General features: G+C 39.9%; 1 protein-coding gene and 1 long non-coding RNA gene across 2 annotated transcripts; one reads left to right on the plus strand and one right to left on the minus strand.

Moving 5' to 3' along the window:
- Window positions 1-3,129: 3,129 nt before the first annotated feature.
- Window positions 3,130-18,631, minus strand: prr7 (proline rich 7 (synaptic)). Its single transcript, XM_015058074.1, has 2 exons — window positions 16,754-18,631; window positions 3,130-3,904 (listed from the first exon to the last, which is right to left on the minus strand). The coding sequence occupies exons 1-2, from the start codon at window positions 17,085-17,087 to the stop codon at window positions 3,345-3,347; spliced, it is 894 nt and encodes a 297-aa protein (XP_014913560.1). The 5' UTR covers window positions 17,088-18,631; the 3' UTR covers window positions 3,130-3,344.
- On the plus strand, window positions 3,902-5,094 carry LOC106963259 (uncharacterized). Its single transcript, XR_001428158.1, has 2 exons — window positions 3,902-4,102; window positions 4,139-5,094. It is a non-coding gene; the product is annotated as an uncharacterized LOC106963259 (long non-coding RNA).
- Window positions 18,632-18,976: the final 345 nt, after the last annotated feature.

Genomic DNA, 18,976 nt, shown 5'->3' on the forward strand with positions numbered 1-18,976 from the left:
CTGGATGTAAAATTACAAAATCTATCAGAAATGGAGGAACCTCCACACACGTATTTATCCAACATTGTAGTGTTGCAATATCTTTCAACCTGATTGATGTTATGCTACAATCTGCCGCTGAAAATCTTCAAAAACAATTTCAGATGCATTTATTTCTCCCAAAGTTAGCATGTTCTTTTTTTGATTTTGTTTTAAAGGATTTTATGTAAAAATTGCAGAAGACTTAAGTGGTCAAGGGGAAAGTTTCATAACCAGAAACAGGTCCAACTGCACTACTACACACAAATATTTGACCCCATCACATTTAACATCACATTTTTAAAGGTTCACATTTTGAAAAACATTTTCCAGAAAGGCAGTGTATGAATGGGTAATTAATCTAGTCAATATAACGTTTTCTTATATATCCATTTTCTGTACACCCTTGTCTGTAGTGGGGTCAGGAGAGATGCTGGTGCCGATCTCCACTGAATGTTTCGGGTGAGAGGAGGGGTCACCCTGAACAGGTCACCAGTCTGTCGCAGGGCAATTCAGAGACAGACAGGACAAACAACCACGCACACACACACACACACACACACACACACACACACACACACACACACACACACACACACACACACACACTAAACCAATTAACCTAACAGTCATGCTTTTGGACTGTGGGAGGAAGTACCCACGCATGAACAGGGAGAACATGCAAACTCCATGGAGAAAGACCCAGGGCCTGGAATCGGACCCAGGACCTTCTTGCTTCAAGGCAACAGTGCTACCAACACTGTGCAGCCTATGAAGTTTTTTTGTTTTGAAACATAAAGTTTTTTAAAGAAATTTAAACTTAAAAAACTCTGAAGATAAAGTAAATGAATGAAATACAATAAAATCTAAATTATAACTGCAAACCTATTAGGGGCTAATCATCTTATGAAAATGTCAAATTGAACATTTCTTATGAAAAATTATTTCAGATTTGAACTAATGGAAGTTCTTTTCAGCAACTTTAAATTTGATCATCTCGGTCTTGTCAAATGGTTTCTTTGCTGGTTGCACTCTAAGGCTGTTTACAATTATGAAATGGAAACATGAAGGTATGAAGTGATATTTGAATACAAATTGACAAACTGAGTCTTTCTATTTTAACTTTGGAAAGTACTGATTATTGTAACTTTAATGAAAAAATCATAATTTAGGTGATTTATATGTGCATTTAACAAATTATTAATTTGTGTACTACTTCCAGAAAATGTCTGTGTGTTGAATGACAAAATGTCACTTTAATCAACAACATGCTTCCATCTCCACATTCTGCTCCCTGTTACTTTGTCATAACTATCTCTGATATTTTTATGATCGAGCCTCTTCACACTGATAAAAAGCATCATTTTGTGGCAGCGGGACACGATGAGGGGTTGAGAGCATGTGACATTTAAACAAATTGCTCTGTTTGTTGCTTACAGGCTGAGACTGTGAAGTTAAATATAGCTTTGTAGTCTAGAATTTGCACATCATTGCTGATGATCCGTTTAAAGGTCAAACCAACAGGGGATTCTTCTGTTGTAGGTTAGAAAAGTTCATCTGAATGCCTCTTTTATTTGTGCCAGAAACTTTAAAAGTTGCTTCACCTCAGGCGATGCTTTTTAGGGTGGATTTTCTTTCATGCACAACTTTTACTTTTACCCAAAGTTAAAAGGTTGGGTGGATGAATGTGGAAGTAAAGCTGTGTTTTTGTTCCTCACATAAAAAACAAATCCCATGTTTTGTTCCTGTTCAAACTCACCTGAATCAAATGAAAGTCTTGTTACCAAGGTGTCTGCAGAGCTTGGTGAGGTCCAGTTTAGTTTTTATCCTTCATCCATTATTATTCATATACTCCATAACTACAAAATTTTCAAAATGTTGCATTGGTTGATGCGTTTATTAACCAAATATTGGGAGATTTTATGAGTTTGCATGTATTGGATATGAAAAAATATATACTATGTTTCCATATTTGGGTAGCCAGTCATTGATTAGAGTCAATCAAGGAAAACCTTGTCGATTTGGATAGCGAGCTGATTGATTTATGCTTTTTTGCATTTTGTTCTATTAAAGGAAGTGTATATAGTCACTTTCCCCTTTGTTGATTCCCTAAACAAAGGGAAGAAACATTGTTGATGAGATTGTTTTATTACACAAGAAAAAAGGCATTCTGACAATGTTTCAGATTGTTTTTCATGGCTGTACATGAAAAAGGTCCTTTTCATATCAGAGATCCAGTCATGTAATTTAAAAAAACAAATCTCTCCTGATGGTTAAGACAGCACTGAAAATGACAAAGCTGTTACAAAACAACAATCTAAGTTCACTTGATTTTGAGCAGTTGTTTCTCTGTTCTTAGAAGAAGCTCGGTCTTCTGTTTGGTGTCACACGATGTCTGGGTCCCACCAAAGGTCACCATGTGCTCTTCTACCCTTAATTCTCACAGTACTTGAGAGGATGCAAGCTGTGAGACAAGTGATACAAAGAAAATCAGAGCAGATAAAGGAAACAGGCAGTTCTCCGGAGCCATGGCAACAGCAGGCCGGTACAATGGGTGGCTCTGAGACAGAAGCAGAGATCAGGGATGAATGAGAGAGGAGGTGGAGATGGAAATAAAGACCAGGGGAGGTTGGATTTGCAGCTTGTTTGTTGCACATCTTTACCTCGTTATGGCTTCTTCTTCTCTCCTCCTCTGCACCTCCAAAGTTCTTCAACTCTGTCAGCCTCAAAAGTGATGGCAGAGCACCACTGTAGCTCTACAACAGTAGCTGTGTTTCAATTACAAATGTGCAAAACCGTCAATATTCTGCTAATGTTGAAAAAACACAATTTTGCAGTTGTGTTGTTTCCATTAAATAAGAAACACAATTGAAATCACTCGTGAGTAAGTTTGTTCACACGATAAGTTATTAAAAACATGTTGCTCCATGATCCTCCAATTACTTCCTGTTGTTCTTCGTGGTTAGCACTAGTGTAGCAACATCCAGTGGTTGATTGTGACTTATTTTCCACTAAGGTTTGTGACATAAAACAATTTCAATATGGCCAAAAAACCACTTCATCCTAACGGCAAAACTTTTTATTAATTTATTTAGTTTTGTTTTTGTTTTGTTTTTTCAAAATTGGTGTATTTCCCTAAAGCAAATTTATTTTCCAAATGTCAAATTTCAGAAATATATGATCAATGGAAGCACGGCTACTGGTACAAACTTGTTTGTGTCCTCCTGCACTGATACTTTAACTCTGCAAACTAAGTAAGTGCACTCCTGAGTTCATTTGTAGTTCCTCTTACTGGCTGATATGATGCTCCCAGTAGGGATCCAGGCTCAGACTGCAGTGCTGCGGCCCAGCAAAGGGAAGGCGGTTGGCATACTGCAGCTAGGCTCCAGACTTCTCAGTCTATGAACCCCCTGAATATCTTGAAACCCTCCCTGAAATCCCCTCATTCTTCCCTGAAGTCCCTGTATTTCACTTTGCATACTCTCATAATGAGTCCTAGGCTCCCTGCGCGGCATGGTCGCCATGGCGACGGCGGTGGCTGCCTGCAACGAGCGCGCCCCCGGTGGGGTCAGGCTGTTGTGGTTCAGGGTCATGTTGGACAGGAGATGACCCAACGAGTCCCAACGCTGGGATGAAGGCAGGCGGATCAGCGAGGAGTAACCCCTGTCAGGGAACACGGTGGCCAGAGGGAGCTTGCTGGTCTCAGATGTGACGACTGGAGGCAGGTTGGGGTTTTCCCTGGAAGTCAACGGCGCTCTCCGGAGTGGGCCGGGCTTCAGGTATGTCCCCCCTCGAGGGTCAGCCAAGACCTCGCTGTAGGGTGGAGGGGGGTCCTCCATCAGGACCGCTTCCTCATAGCAAGGCGGCTTCCCAAATACATCTGTGTCTGGAAGAGAGAAAAGTCTAGCTTAGAGACGGATCAGGCATAAAATTTCTCAATACGGTTGCTACTGACAATTATTTTAGTAATCGATTACACTGAAGATTAATCAAATATAAAAATTTGGCACATTCTGAAATTTTATCATTTAACCACTTAAACTTATTTTGTTTAAGTGGTTAACTTAAACAAATTAACTTAGTTGTATCTTTTAATGTTTTTCTATAAAAACATTAAAAGATACAACTAAGTTAATTCAGATCTGACTGAAATGCAATAACATTTTTTTATTGAACGCTTTATAATTTGCAGCAAAGGATCCATCTACAAATAAAAAATACCTCTAACATTAATGTGTGAAAAGCGCAGCTCTTTCTGCTTGATTCAACATCAACAGTGTAGAGCTGATCTGGTGATTTCTTTAACAATTGGGTAGCAAAAAGTGCTTAAGAGATAAGAGATATATTTTTTTTTTACCAAATTATCAGTAAAAAAAAATCCCCTGATAATTCAGTTTGTTTGTTTTTTACTGAATTATTATTTTACTGAATTATTTGGATAAGTCAGTAAAAATTATCTACTGAAGTAGATAAATATGTGAAAATAAATATGTCCTACCAGTTGCAATTTTCTGGCCTATCATCAATATTTAAAAAGCACCGATTTGTTTCTGTTTTAAATATAGCAGAAAAGTTGCCAAGTTGGCAACAGTAGGCTGAGTATTGTGAAACGTAGCCCTCTCTCAAACCCTTGAGATTGAAGAAAACATCAGTGGATAAGTTTGGGTTCACATGTAAGTATTGACCAATCATCAATGACCCAAAATTAAAGAAATGGGGCTGATCAATGTGGACACCCCTAAAAATCTCCCCCATCTCCCCCTCCAAGGCCAAGTCCCTAGAGGAAACTGAAGAGCACATGGATCACTCTTCTGAAGTGTTTGTGATATTTGGTCAGGTTTAATGAATTGTTGCTTTTGATTAAGAATTGCTGAATGGTTGAGAGGAAAGCACAGAACCTAATGATGTTTGTTTATACATGATGAATACTTTGTGTTGTACCAAACGTAAAAAAAAAAAAAAAAAAAAAGTTCTGCTGGACCAAATTCAGAGGACTGCAAATGGTGCCCCAAGATTGCTATTTGGAGATCCATTTGCCATATTGCAAGACATTTTTAATATATTTTTTTTCTGCTTTAAATTTTCCAAACGACACTTCATGATTGCAAAGTGAAATGAGTTTGCCTGAAGTGGTAGAAAATGAAGATTGCGAGCAGAGAGAACATGAGGCTGCAGCGACATCTGTGTGCAAACATGCTGCGTTTTTGGGACAGTGATCATAAACCTGTTGCCTGCTGGGTTACACATGACAACATGTTCATCTGCAGGAACACAAACAATTGTTGCTCTGATCTCAAGCTCTTTCTGCGTCTTTCCTAAGCCTCCAGATTTGTTCTTCTCAGAGAACCTGCAGCACATCGACAACAAACTGCTCATTTGTTTCCATTTGTCTCATCACTCTACAGCTCTCCATATTCCTTTGGTCTAACTGTTTTTTTAGCAGTTTGTCGTCCAGTATTTTCTACAGTGCACACTCAGATATTCCCACGGCGGGAGCAAAATGCCAAACAAGCCCATACCCCCAGTGCCCGGCTCGGTGTTGTTGATGGCTGAGATCTCCACTTACTGCTCATGAGTGACTAATACTGTTTATTATATACAATGGAGTGTAGTGAATGAGTGACGGAGGCTGTGATTTCACATGTGGGGGTTTTTTTTTCCGGTGCTCTGACAAGATCAAGAAAACAGTTTTCACTGTTTCTTTTTATTTATTGCAGAGCTCTGTCTGAGTTTTTGTGTCATTGTTTTCACAGATTTTTTTATACTGTCCATGCCATTGGGACATGACTCGTTGTAAACTGGTCTTAATTTATTTTTGTTTGCTTGAGCCAAGTTGGATCTTTTCTTCCTGCTTCCACATGTAAATCCTGGCAAGGAGTGACAATGTACAACATGGAATTTATAAACTGTCAGGTGTTTAACAAATTCTGCTGTGCCACACTCATCAGCACACCTGCTGGTAAGTCTTTGTACAGGCCCAGTAGGACAGCACTTAGTCTGGTCCTGGATCATTTCACATGGTGAGAGCATAAGAGAGGAAATCCTTGGCTAGTTCACTTCTCACAATGTTTCTAACTGTAGAGTCCTGGTCCTTTCTTATGTGCTATTCTTTTCAGCTCAGCTCAAGGGCTTTCTGCAGGATCTTATTGTGTGGACTGAGACGGACATAGAAGAAGGTTGATTATTGTGCCTGAGCTGTGGTTGAAGCTTCAGTGATGTCATTTGCAAAGGCGGCTTCAACTGTGCACCAACACTGCCTAAAATTTAAATGAAGGTCTGAAACCCATGCAATATTATTTTTCCTTTATTTTAATTAGCCATATGTCAGTTAAGTTTGGAGAATAAAATTATGCTGCAACTCATCATCCATCTGGATGTTGTAATGGTTGACTTCAACAAACCCATTTAAAGGGGCGGTATTACATATTTCTCCAGGCACATGGTGCCATTTTACAGCACAATAAAGTAACTGTTAGCTTATAAAAATGATGTCCATGTTAATTTTGACTTAAAAGAAATTTGAGTTAATAATTTAACACCTTGAATTTGGGCTCTCCTATAAAGAGCTACGTCTCATGAAAGAAGTAGCTATAAACACATACTAATTAGCAAACACAGTTAGCTTGTGTTTGCTAATTGCTGCTGGCTAGTCTAAATAAGCCGAGTGGGGTTTTGAGGCAAACAACAATTTAGTCTCAATAGGCCACGTCAGTCTGAATTTTCAACTTTAAGGGAGATATTCTATTCAATGAGTCTGATTTTTGTGAAATTTTTGGAAATCAAACATGAGGATAAATTGCAGCAACTTCAATTCACATGATTTCTCTCAGGACCTGTACACCCAGGCATAACTGTTGGAAACTAACAGCTGTTTGCGGAACAGTTGCCATGGAGCTGGGTGTATTTATAGATGCAAATGTGTTTTGTGTGTATTTGTGTACCTGGCTGCAGTCCATCACCTCCCCCGTCAGGGCTGACAGACACCTACAGGAACCCAGCCTCATTGTTTCTCATGTCGAACGTGCCACGGCGAACAATACGAGCAGCTGCCACGGAGGCTTGAAATAAACATTAGCATGGAGACATCAGCAGCACCGACGTCAAGGTGGACGTTTGTGTCCACAGGGACAATCACAGATTTACTCTGATGGACAGATGATGGAAATCTCTAGGAGCTACTGTTAATAACTCAACCTCGCCTTATTGTTTGTGGCTCTGTGAAGTAGAGCTGCAACTAATGATTGTTTTAGTAATTGATTATTCTCATGGCTAATTAATTAAACAGACAAAAAAAATTAGCACATTCTGCAAATTTTTCATTTAGCCAATTAAGCCTTTTTTATACACTGTAAGAAATACATTAAATAATTGTTTTTCACATAAGAAAATATTTTATTGCCTGAAATCCTATAATGTAGCATTCCTGTAGTGTATACTTAATCATTTGTAGCAAAAGATGCATCTCCGGATAAAAATATCATTCCATTATGTGAAAAGCTCAGCTCTACTTGATTTAACAGGTGGGCTGACCTGCTGATTATTTTTTGGATTAGCAAACTAAGAATTGGATAACAAAAGGTGCTTAATAGATTTTTTAAATATATTTTGAGCCTAGTGAAGCTAAAACTGCCACTTGAGTTCTTTTTTAGAACATATTTACAGATTATTTATATCTTTACCATAAAATCACATGTATCAATATTTTTTTTAACAGTTTTGGTTGAATTACTGCTCTTATTGTTCTTTCATCAAATGACCTTGGTGAGTGTATACTACAGTAAACAATTAATTGATAATGGCATTGAAGATGACATCATATACCAATTCAACAAACCCGCTGTCATCTGGACAAAGCAGCCAGCACTGAGGATCAAGCCCTTTGATTTCTCCAGAACATTTAACATAATTCATCCTGATTTACGTTGGATCAACCCGAATCAACAGACCAAAGCATTGGGGGTTAACCAGGTGGTCAGGAGCCCCACAGGGTGTTGTTCTTGCCTCATTTCTTTTCACTCTGTACTCCTCAGACTTCAAGTAAAACAGATTGCTTTCATCTGCAGAAATACTCAGTGGACACAGAGGATTCGTTACAAAATCAAGAAAATTACGAACGACCCTGACCATTCTAGTGTCATTTACAACGGAGGTTATTCAGTTAGAGGCTTTTTCAGATCCGCTGTAATACAGACTGCTACAAGAGAGCCTTCCTGCCCACAACCATGAGCATCTATGAAGAAGAACCTTGGACAGTTTGAGTTGCACTTAAATCCCCTTTGGGATTAATAAGTGTTTTTCTAATTTGATTTGAAAAGGCTGAAATTACCATAGCAACCAATGTTTTAGCCACACTCTTCCATTACTAAGAAGCTTCTTCTTTCTTATATTCTTCCAACATGAATTAACTTCCACAATAAGGCAGCAGGAAGTTGGTTTACTCACTGTTTTCAGGCAGCAGCTGCACCCTCTTAAATTTAGATTTTTTTCGTCTTTTTCTTCTTTTCTTAATGTTTTTTCCTCATTTCCATTCCCTTTGCTTTTTTAAGGACTTTACAGTCCAATAACCTGTAGTCTTAATCTCTGTGAGGAAAATCGCAACTTCCTTCTCTTCTTCCGTTCCCTGCTGGCCGATTAACTATGAAGTGTTAGATATTAAGTTGTGAGGGCATTAATATATTTCTTTGCTGATTTAAACCAGCTCACTGGAGCCTCGAATACCAGTGCTGAAATGATTTACAGAGGAACAAGAAGCCTAATTTCCTCTGAGGTGCAGATTTCCCTCTTCCCCCTTAAACATTTGAGATCAGAGCATCTCCACAGCTTTCTTTCATTCGAGTTATCTACGACTGAATTGTGCAGCTTTCTCCCTGCTGCTGCCTAGTTACTGGAGCTCTTCATTAGTTTGCCTTGTGAGCAAGACTCCAGGCTTTTGTTTTATCCTCTTTGTGATTCTCTGCTCATTACACGCCTCTGACAGGAGTTTCTTTAAGTGTCTCATATCCTTTTTCTCTTCTTGTTTTGTTAGTATCATCCAGAGTTCTGAAAGGATTAGCAAGTCTTCCTTTATCAGTCTGTTTATTTCTGTTTTACTCTGTAGATAACCATGAATTCATCAGTATTTAACATATATTTTGTCTGGTCGTGAAGAATGCTGAATGATTAATGATAAATGTACAAGTTGCTTCATATTTAATGCTGCACACCAGCTGTTCAATTATTTTGCTACATCTCTGCATTTTTGTTTTCTGGATTCTTTGCACGCCAGACTGCTTGGGAAGTTTTGTAAAGTTTTGTTACGTTTTGTTTTGTAAGCCTGAATTCCTTCTGAGAAACAGAGTTTGTACCTTTGTGAGGAAGGGGAAGGTAAAGCAGCGCCTAAATCTCATGAATAAATTTAAATTAAAAAGCTGCACATTTCTGCTTTAGGCTGGCAGGGAAAAGGAACGTCTGAGGATTTTAATTTTCTGCTCATGATTTTGGTATGTGAAGGAGGGAAAAATATTCTTATGAATTGCATTGTTTGAGTACCTTAAAATGACATTTGTTGTCAACTGGTTCAAATTTCAGCAGCCGAGAAGGTTTTCATTGAGAAAATAATAAAATGCTTGAGAGGTTTCAGTGGTGGCACTGATGCAAATCTGTTCTGCTGACTCTACTTCCTGCATCAAATTGGGGTTCTGACCATGTTGTCGCTCACTCTGTCACCAGTTAGCATTCACAGCTGACGCACGCGCCTCGGTTGCAGCTGCCATTATGACGCCCTACGGGGGGGCCTGAAACGCCCAAAGAAACCAGAATCTGATTGTGCGTGATGCAGCTTTATTACATGTTTAAAGTTTAATCTTAAAGAGGCTAACATGAAGTGACGGTAAACTGGAAATGTAAGGTTTGTGGGTGAAATTCTGATCTTGTCCTCAGATAAATACACCTAGCCAAAGTTTTCAAACAGCTCAACTTTACGACATTTTGTCTCATTACAAACACAACTTTCAATGTGATAGTTTTAAAACATTTCCACAAAAAAAGTTAGAAACATAGCCTCCATTTGCATTAATAGTGCCCATCCTTTAAAGGGGCACTATTATGTATATTCCAGGGACGTAGCATGATCAAGTAACTATGTTACTTTCAGTTGATATAAAAATGCTTTATAGATCAAACATAACTTAAAATAAATGTGTAATTTAATGACTTAAATGGGGCCTCTGTCTCTTTAAGAAGCTCCTGGTCTTTTTGACGCCTCGCTTTCAGGACAACATTCCGCTATTAACCCTCTAACAATTTTTTTTACCAGTGTTTTACTGAGAATTAGTTTCTATGATGAGCTCAGCAGATGTGCAGTTCCACCAGCTGTTTTCTAATTCTTGCCACTAATCTAGAGGAGCTGATTGGGAGAGTTGAGGAGAGGGATGACCTGTAAGGCAGAAGATGGCTGAGGACTGCAGCTCCAAAGTGGAGCTTTGGCTAAGTAGGCAGCACAAGCATTAAGGCCCCTCTGACTGGTTGTAAGTCGCCACACATAATTTCTCAAACATGCATGAAAGGGGGTCTGGGGGAGGCCGCTAGTGTGCAGTAATGGAGTAGACGTGTTTTGCAGAGCTCCGTGTCACTGCCTTCATTTAAAATTTATTTGCTGCACCAAAGATACTAATTTTTTTTCACCGAGTGAGTAGCTGGCACCCGTTTCTTCAGTTTATTTTAGTTTTGGCATTTCACATTATCCCTAGGAAAGATGAAGCCCAGAAGTCGACTGCTCAGGCGGGCTTCGCTGTTAGCAACGAGACTATACTAGCCGCCATCAATAGCCACAAGGATGATCTCTCTAAAGTCTACACACTCGTGGATACTCTCAAGAAATCACTGGAAGGACGTCTGGACTCCATTGAAGCTCGCTTAACAACCCTGCAGACAGAGCACAGTGAGGTCCGGCACCGTTTGGATGACATGGACTCGGCTCTAACTTCTACCGATGCCCGTGTTTCGGCCCTGGAGTCATCATGTAGCGAGCTAGCGGCGGCTAACGGCCTTCTTAAAAAAAAGGTGGACGACTTGGAGGGACGCTCGCGCAGACAAAACATTCGGATTGTTGGCCTCAAGGAAGGTGTAGAGGGGTTCGCCCTGCAGAATTTGTCTCAAAATTTATCTCCGAGCTGCTGGGACAGGACAACTTTCCCAAGCCCGTAAAAATTGATAGGGCGCATCGTGCCCTGAGACCAAAGCCACTTCCTAATGAACGTCCTCGGATTATCATCGCCAGGGTCCACAATGACCGCGACGTGATGAATATTCTGCGGTTGAGTCGACAGCAAGCCCCGCTGATGTACCACGGCCAGAAAGTTTTCATATTCCCAGACTACACAGCAGAGGTTTCAGCGCAGCGCCAGGCTTTCAACTCCGTGAGGAAGAGGCTGGTGGAGGCCGGAGCCACATGTTCCCTGCGTTTTCCTGCCAAGCTGCAAGTGTCTTTAAATGACACTGTGAAATCCTTCACTTCACCGACTGATGCAGAGCGGTTTGCCAATTCATTGACTGATATTAAGTGACTTTGTTAATCATTCTGTGCTAAAGTTCGTCTGCAAATTCAATTAAGCTTTGGTGCACATTAATATTTATACAGTTTCTGGAGGTAAGCACAGCTCGTTGGGTTTTTTTCTCTCCGTTATCCGGCAGGCAGCCTCCACTCTAGATTGAGGGATATGCCTCTTAGTTCATGTTGTGTCAATGGTGAGTTTTGGGGTTTTAGTTTTTGCTTTGTTGTTGTTAAACTTCCTGTGTTCTGTTTTGTTTATCTTGTCAGCTGCTTTTTTACGTTGTGATAAATGCAGGATAATAGCACTTTTAAGTCGAGCATGAGTCCTATTAATTTTGTTTCCTGGAACTGTAGAGGCCTTGGTAAGGCACTTAAAAGAGCGAAGGTGTTTTCACATCTAAAATCACTTTCATTGTCTTTCTGCAGGAGACTCATATTCATCCAACTGAGCAGCGACGGTTGAGATCTTCTTGGGTGTCTCAGGTTTACCAGGCTAAATTCTCTTCCAAGGCTAGAGGGGTTGCAATCCTTATCTGCTAGTCTATTCCATTTATTTTTAACTCCATGTCTGCAGATCCGGGGGGGAGATATGTGCTTGTCACTGGCGAAATTAATTCCATCCCTGTTGCCCTTTTGAATATTTATGCCCCAAATTGTGACTGCCCCGACTTTTTCTGCAAGATATTTGACATTATTGCACAATCTAATAATAAGGACATGATTATAGGAGGTGACTTCAACTGTTATCTCGATCCAGTGTTGGATAGGTCCTCCAATAAGGTTGCTTCTTCTTTGAAATCAGTGTCTGTTATAAATAATCTCATTAAGTCACTAAGCTTAGTGGATATCTGGAGGCTTCAGCATCCTTCCGATCGCAAATCATCATTTTTTTTCCCCCTCCCATGGTAGTTTTACCAGAATCGACCACTTCTTAATTGATTCTAAATTAATTTCATGTACAGTCAGTTCACTCTATCACGGGATCTTAATTTCAGATCACGCCCCTCTCTTACTTCAGATCCACTTTAATCTTCATGCTCCATCGTTTAACTGGAAATTTATCCCCCCCATCAATTCTGATCAAGCATTTAAGGACTTCATTTCAGCTAAAATCTCAGATTTCCTTCTTTTTAATGACAAAGGTGATGTGTTTGATTCAGTTTTGTGGGAGTCATTTAAGGTGGTTCTGAGGGGCAACATTATTTCTTATCAGTCTTCGGTCAAAAGGGCCAGATCACAGCGTTTTGCAGATATTCAGGCTGAATTGGCTGTTTTGGAGGACAGGTACCAGAACTCAAATGATGAAAATATACTTAATGCCATTCTGAAGATAAAATCTGAATATAACCACATGCTTGGGGAACAAGTGGGTAATTGCATTCGCAAACTTAAACAAAAGCATTTTGAACTGGCAGACAAGCCTGATAGATTGCTTTCTAGACAAATAAAAGGCACACTGGCAGATAGAGCTATTCATAAAGTTACTTCTCCTTCTGGCCAACTGTTAACTGATCCTAAACTCATTAATGATGCCTTTTTCAATTATTACAGTGATTTATACACCTCCAAGAGTAGTGCTACCAGCACGGATATTAAAGTCTTTCTAAACAATTTAAATGTACCTGTCCTGGATGAATCCGCCAGGGCACACCTGGACTCTAGTTTTACTATTGAAGAAATTAAATCCGCGATACACTCTTTATCTCCTGGTAAGGCTTGTGGTCCGGATGGGTTTGGAATAGATTTCTATAAATGTTATTTGGATCTGGTTGCCCCTCTTCTTCTGCGTATGGTGAACTCTTCTGTGGTGGAGGGAGTGTTTCCCCAGAGTTTGTATGATGCTCATATCTGTCTTCTCCTGAAGAAGGGCAGGGATTGCTCTAATGTTGCCTCATACCGTCCTTTAAGCTTACTAAATGGTGACCAAAAAATAGTAGCCAAAGTACTAGCTACTCGTTTAAATAAACACATAGCTCATCTGATCCATCCCAACCAGACTGGCTTTATCCCCAACAGGTATTCCTTTTCAAACACTCGTCGACTCTTAAGTGTTATGTACCAGACCAACCTTCCTGCCTCCGCAGTTATTTCATTAGATGCTCAACAGGCATTCGACCAAATTGAATGGGACTATTTGTTTTTGGTTCTCCAAAAATTTGGCTTTGGCGATAAATTTATGACTTTACTAAAAATGCTTTACGCTCAGCCAAGATCCTCAGTTCTGACTAATCACGACAGGTCTGCTTCTTTTTTATTGCATCGCGGAACCAGACAGGGGTGTTGTCTTTCTCCGTTGCTATTTGCACTGGCCATTGAACCCCTTGCTATTTCCATCAGGAACCATCCATCGATCACTGGCATTTCAGACTATGCTACAGATAGTCCCATTGGCCTGTATGCAGACGATGTTATCCTGACCCTTTCAGACGTTACAGTCTCTCTTTCTCCACTTCTTACACTTATAAATAAATTTGGCAAGCTTTCCGGTTTTACTATTAATTGGGATAAAAGTCTTTTTATGCCTCTTTCAGATGGTCTGAACGCTGCTTTTCTTAGCAATCTGCCATTCAAAGTTTCCACTAGTCATTTCGAGTATCTGGGGATAAATATCACAAGAGACCCTAAACTCCTTTTTAAATATAATTTTTTGGATTTAATCAACAAAATTAAATCCATGGCTGACATGTGGAGGCACCTTCCTCTTTCATTGATTGGTCGCATCAATGTTGTCAAGATGGTGCTCCTTCCGAAATTTACCTATCTTTTTCAAAATATACCCATTTATCTCACTGCTTCCTTTTTTAAGATGATAGACTCTATTATAATCCCTTTTGTCTGGGCTGGTAAGCACCCTCGAATATCAAAGTCTCACCTACAGAAACCTACTGCGGAGGGGGGCCTAGGCCTTCCTGTTTTTCGATACTATTACTGGGCGTGTAATGCCAGATCCTGGGTTTTCTGGACTCAGTTCTGTTCGAGGGGTGAGGTGGTTGACTCGCTACTACCCAAATGGCCATTGAACGAAAACCTTGCGTTATTAGAGCTTACTTCTTCTTCCTCAGCTGCAGTATTGTTTTCCAATCCTTCTTTGTCCTTTCAGTTGCTGAAGGATAATTTTATATTAAGAAATTCACTCAGGATTCTGAAGCAGTTAAAGAATATATTGAATCTCCCTGGCTTGTCCATCTATGCCCCGATTTGTCAGAATTCAGCATTTAAGCCAGGTAATATGGATGTAGTTTTTAAGCACTGGTTAAATAAGGGGATAGTTGCTGTTAAGGATTTATACATTAATAATCACTTTGCTTCCTTCACGCAACTACAATCAAAATTTGGTCTTCCTTCTAGCCATTTTTTCAGATACTTGCAAGCTCGGAACTTTGTAAAACAGCACCTCCCCCACTATGAAACTTTACCGGCACAGCATAGTTTCTACGAGCTTATAAGAAAGCCCTCTACCTCTAAAAATCTAATTTCTCAGTTTGTTAATCTTTTCAGTTCATCCCCATCTACTAGGCATATAAAAGAGGCCTGGGCTTCTGATCTACTTGGTGAGATTTCGGATGAGCAATGGGATTTGTCTCTTTCAAGAATCAAGACCTGCTCCATTAACTCTAGACTGCAACTTATTCAATTCAAAGTTATCCATCGGCTGCACTTTTCTAAAACTAAACTCAATAGGCTATTCCCCTGCGTCTCACCAAAATGCGACAAATGTAAATTAGATGATGGGACCCTGGGTCACATGTTTTGCTCTTGTCCTAAACTAATGGACTTCTGGTGCAGGATTTTTGAATTTTATAGCAACGCTTATGGCAAGCCTCTATGTCCGGATAGGCATTTGATCATTTTGGGTTGCTCTAAATCCTGTCTTGCTCTTCCCATGTCCCTACAACAGTCTCTAATGTTTGGTTTAGTGGTAGCAAAGCAGGTTATTCTACGGGAATGGAAATCCTCTACCCCGCCTTGTTTTAAGAAATGGCTTAATGATATGGTGTCCTGTATCTATCTTGAGGAAATTCGATACTCTTTGTCTGACAATCATCAGAAGTTCCTGGATGTGTGGGGTCCTTTCAATAGATACATACAAAATAATAGGCAAAAATAATCGTCGTTTACATCTGGACCTGTATCTTCTAATAATTTATTTTACTCTTTTACCGTTTCGTCATTTTTATTGTGATTATAACTTGTTTTCATCTTTTCTTGTTATTCTATGGTGAGGTGTTTGATTCAATGCCTTCAGAAATGTCTGTTACTCGCTTGGACTCTGCCTCATGCTTGATAACGCTCTACAATCTGATGTGCACTTATTTTATCCTCTTATGAGACCCTTTGTTAGCTGACAGTGTTTTGATTGTTCTGTCTTGTGGATTTTTGTTTTGATGAATTTGGTTAGTTTTTTTTTTATCCTTGATGTTTCGTCTTCTAATTTGTCTGTTTATTCTTGAAAATCATAATATTAAAAAAAACATGCATGAAAGAATCAAAGCAACACTCTATATGTACGTTTGATGAGGAAATAAAAGTATGATATGATGTAAAGTTCAAAAGAGTCGATTGTACACAGTACTGCACTCTTAAAGTGGTTGGGGACCAAAATTGCAACAATTGTTACATTTTCAGATGCTGTGCTCTGCTTTCACACTGCACTATGTCAAATGAACCAATAGCTTTTCTTCGCCTGTGAGGGCGCTGCGTCAAGTACTGCGGGAAACAACATGAAAATCTCTAGAGAAGACACTGCACACAATTTCCTTTATCTCTAAGTGTAAAAAAAAAAACGGAGTAGTTTCCGATTTTAGCAGGCGTAGGATTTCTCTAGTCATTGGTAAAAGCCATTTGTCCCACTAGCTCTAGACTCGCACATTTGCTTTGGTTCTATTTACCCAGAATGCCCTGCAATTTAGTTCGCTTCCTGCTTTTGTAGCGGTCTCCGTTTTGGTTGCCATTCACATATGCATTCAAACTTGTCGAGAGTTCACTTCCACCAAACCAAGACCCGAGCTTTTTGGCGGACCAGAGTTCACTTTTTTGGCATTTACACCTCCTCAAACAAACCAGACTTTCCAGACAAATGAGCTAGAGTTCAAGTAATGTGGACTAAACATGTTGTGAATCTAGCCTAAGACTGTGCTGAAACAAATTTCTGGACATAAAACATTGCTTTTAAGTTCTCACTCATGTCACTCCTTGAAACATTACCTGGCATGCTGACCCAGTTGGCTTGTGGCATCGGATGAGGAACCAGCAGAGCGACGGGTGCCGCCAGCGTCTGGGGAGGGCTGATCTGCAGTGGCGGCTCCCTCCGCACCTGTGGAGGCTGCGGCGGTGGCGGCACCGATGGGTATCGATGAGCAGAAAGCGGCTCCATCTCCACAGCCCGCAAACATTGTTCTCTGAGTCTGTCCTCTCTGTGCCGCTTCAGCCGGCGCTGTAAAAAGCTGCAGAAGCAGCACAGCATGACGATGAGGGCCCAGACCAACCAGAAGCCAGTGAAACAGGCCAGGAAGGTGTAGGTGCCCTGGGACATCACCATGGCGGTGACAAGAAGAGTAGTGACTTCTCCGCCCAAGGAGATAAAAAATGTTTTTAGGAGATAAAAAATGTTCTTCAAAACTTTTCTTCACAACAATAAAAAGGAGAACAGACCATCCAAGTTCATAAAGCTTGGGACAGATTGAAAAATACACCAAACGTCACATGTTTGAAGACTGATATAAGTCAAAGTATCAAATTAGAAATAAGGATGAATGTCTGTGATGAACATTAATATAACAGCTAAAAACAATCTATGTTTTACTTTTAAATGTGTTAACAGCTGATCAAATTCTTAAAAGCAGTAGAGGTTTATGTTGCTCTCCTCAACATTCTGCTCTTTTATAGGGTTACAACTAATGATTATGTTAGTCATTGATTATTCAGACGATTAATCGGATAAAAAATTGGCATATTTTTAAGATCTTTAAGGATGTTTAAGCCTTTTTTGTGCAATACTAGAAATGCATTAAAAGATGCAAATCAACAAATTCACTTCCTTTTTAAATAAGAAAATAAATATTTTATTGCCTAAAACAGCAAACAGCTTGATGTTGTGCAATTTGACTTTTTTTTTTCTTTTGCATTAACTGATTATTAATTGAATAGCAAAGGAGCTCAGGAGATTTTGTTCTGTACAAAATTTGAACCAGATGAAGCCTGAACTGAGCCACTGGAGGAGTTCTGGGTAGAACATATTTACAAAGGTGTTTTTGTTCTAAATGTAAATGTATTTATTCTGTACAGTTTTGGCTTAATTACTGAAAATGCTATTTTAGCAAATAGCCTTTTTCTGTACTGTATACTCCAGTTAATGATTAACCAATTACTAAATGAGTTGCTCAGTTAATCATGATTAAAACGATTAATCATTTCAGTTGGACTATTTCTGAAGAATCAAAGACAAAATCTGTCTTTTCCTCCTCATTTCCGCAGCAAACATCCACTTAAAGCCCCCACAGCGCTCCGCAGGATCCACACGACTGAAAACATTTTGCTGTCAGAGAAAAACAAATGGTCTTCTTTCAGGTTGTGATCTTTGGAGGGTTGAGCAGAGGCAACATCCAATCAGAGGCGCCAAAACCCACAGAAGTGATGCCTTCATCGGCACGCAGCCCAACAGCTGGTCCCTTCAGGGAGTCGGGGGTCCCCCCCGCACCGTCGGGAAGCCGAATTCCTCCCCCTTAGATCTTGGCGGGACTCTTCATTCTCCCGCCGCTCTGCAAACAGAAAGACATTTCTGATATAGCGAGGAATAGAGGCAGACCGTTTAGCTGCTGGGATCAGATTCATGCCCACAGAGGACCTTTGAGATAAAATATCCAAAGTGAAGGAGGTAATTGGAAGCTTATGTCTCAAACTTATGAGGTTCAGGTATTACTTTTAGGTTAAAACCAAATTTCCAACAAACAGCTCCAGCACCTGAGAGGATCTGGGTTCTCTCTGGGTACCTCAACTTCCTCCCAGAGTTCAAAAACACAGCTGCTGACTGACTAACTGTTGCTTGTCTTGCATGTTTCTGTGTTGCGTATTAAACTGGTCATAACATTATAACATGATGTAAAGCTCATAAAAGTCAATTTTACACAATACTGCCCCTTTAAGGGGGATGGAGATCAAAATTGCAACATTTGCTGCGGTTCGCTTTCACACTGTCAAACAGACCAAACTATTTGAAAAACCTGTCCCCTACCCTCACCTGAACCAAGAACCACTGAAGGAAACAACATGAAATCCTCTGAAGACACTGAGCGCAAAAAATATGAACAAAAATGGAGTGGCGTCAGACTTTAGTGGCTGTAGGATTTCTCTTTTGCATTTGGCAAAAGACCATGAGCCATTTCTCCCGGTAGTGCTAGACTCTTGTCTTTATTTTTGTTTTATTTATTT

The sequence above is a fragment of the Poecilia latipinna genome, unplaced genomic scaffold (assembly GCF_001443285.1).
Source record: "Poecilia latipinna isolate Pla-1442-1.1 unplaced genomic scaffold, P_latipinna-1.0 Scaffold1514, whole genome shotgun sequence".
Classification (NCBI taxonomy): Eukaryota; Metazoa; Chordata; class Actinopteri; order Cyprinodontiformes; family Poeciliidae; genus Poecilia; species Poecilia latipinna.

Bases quoted from the DNA above. Each gene is read 5' to 3' on its own strand.
- prr7 (XM_015058074.1), bottom strand. From the start codon at position 17,087: ATGGTGATGTCCCAGGGCACCTACACCTTCCTGGCCTGTTTCACTGGC. The intron at 3,905-16,753 runs GTAATGTTTCAA...TCTCTCTTCCAG, and splicing joins CAACTGGGTCAGCATGCCAG to ACACAGATGTATTTGGGAAG.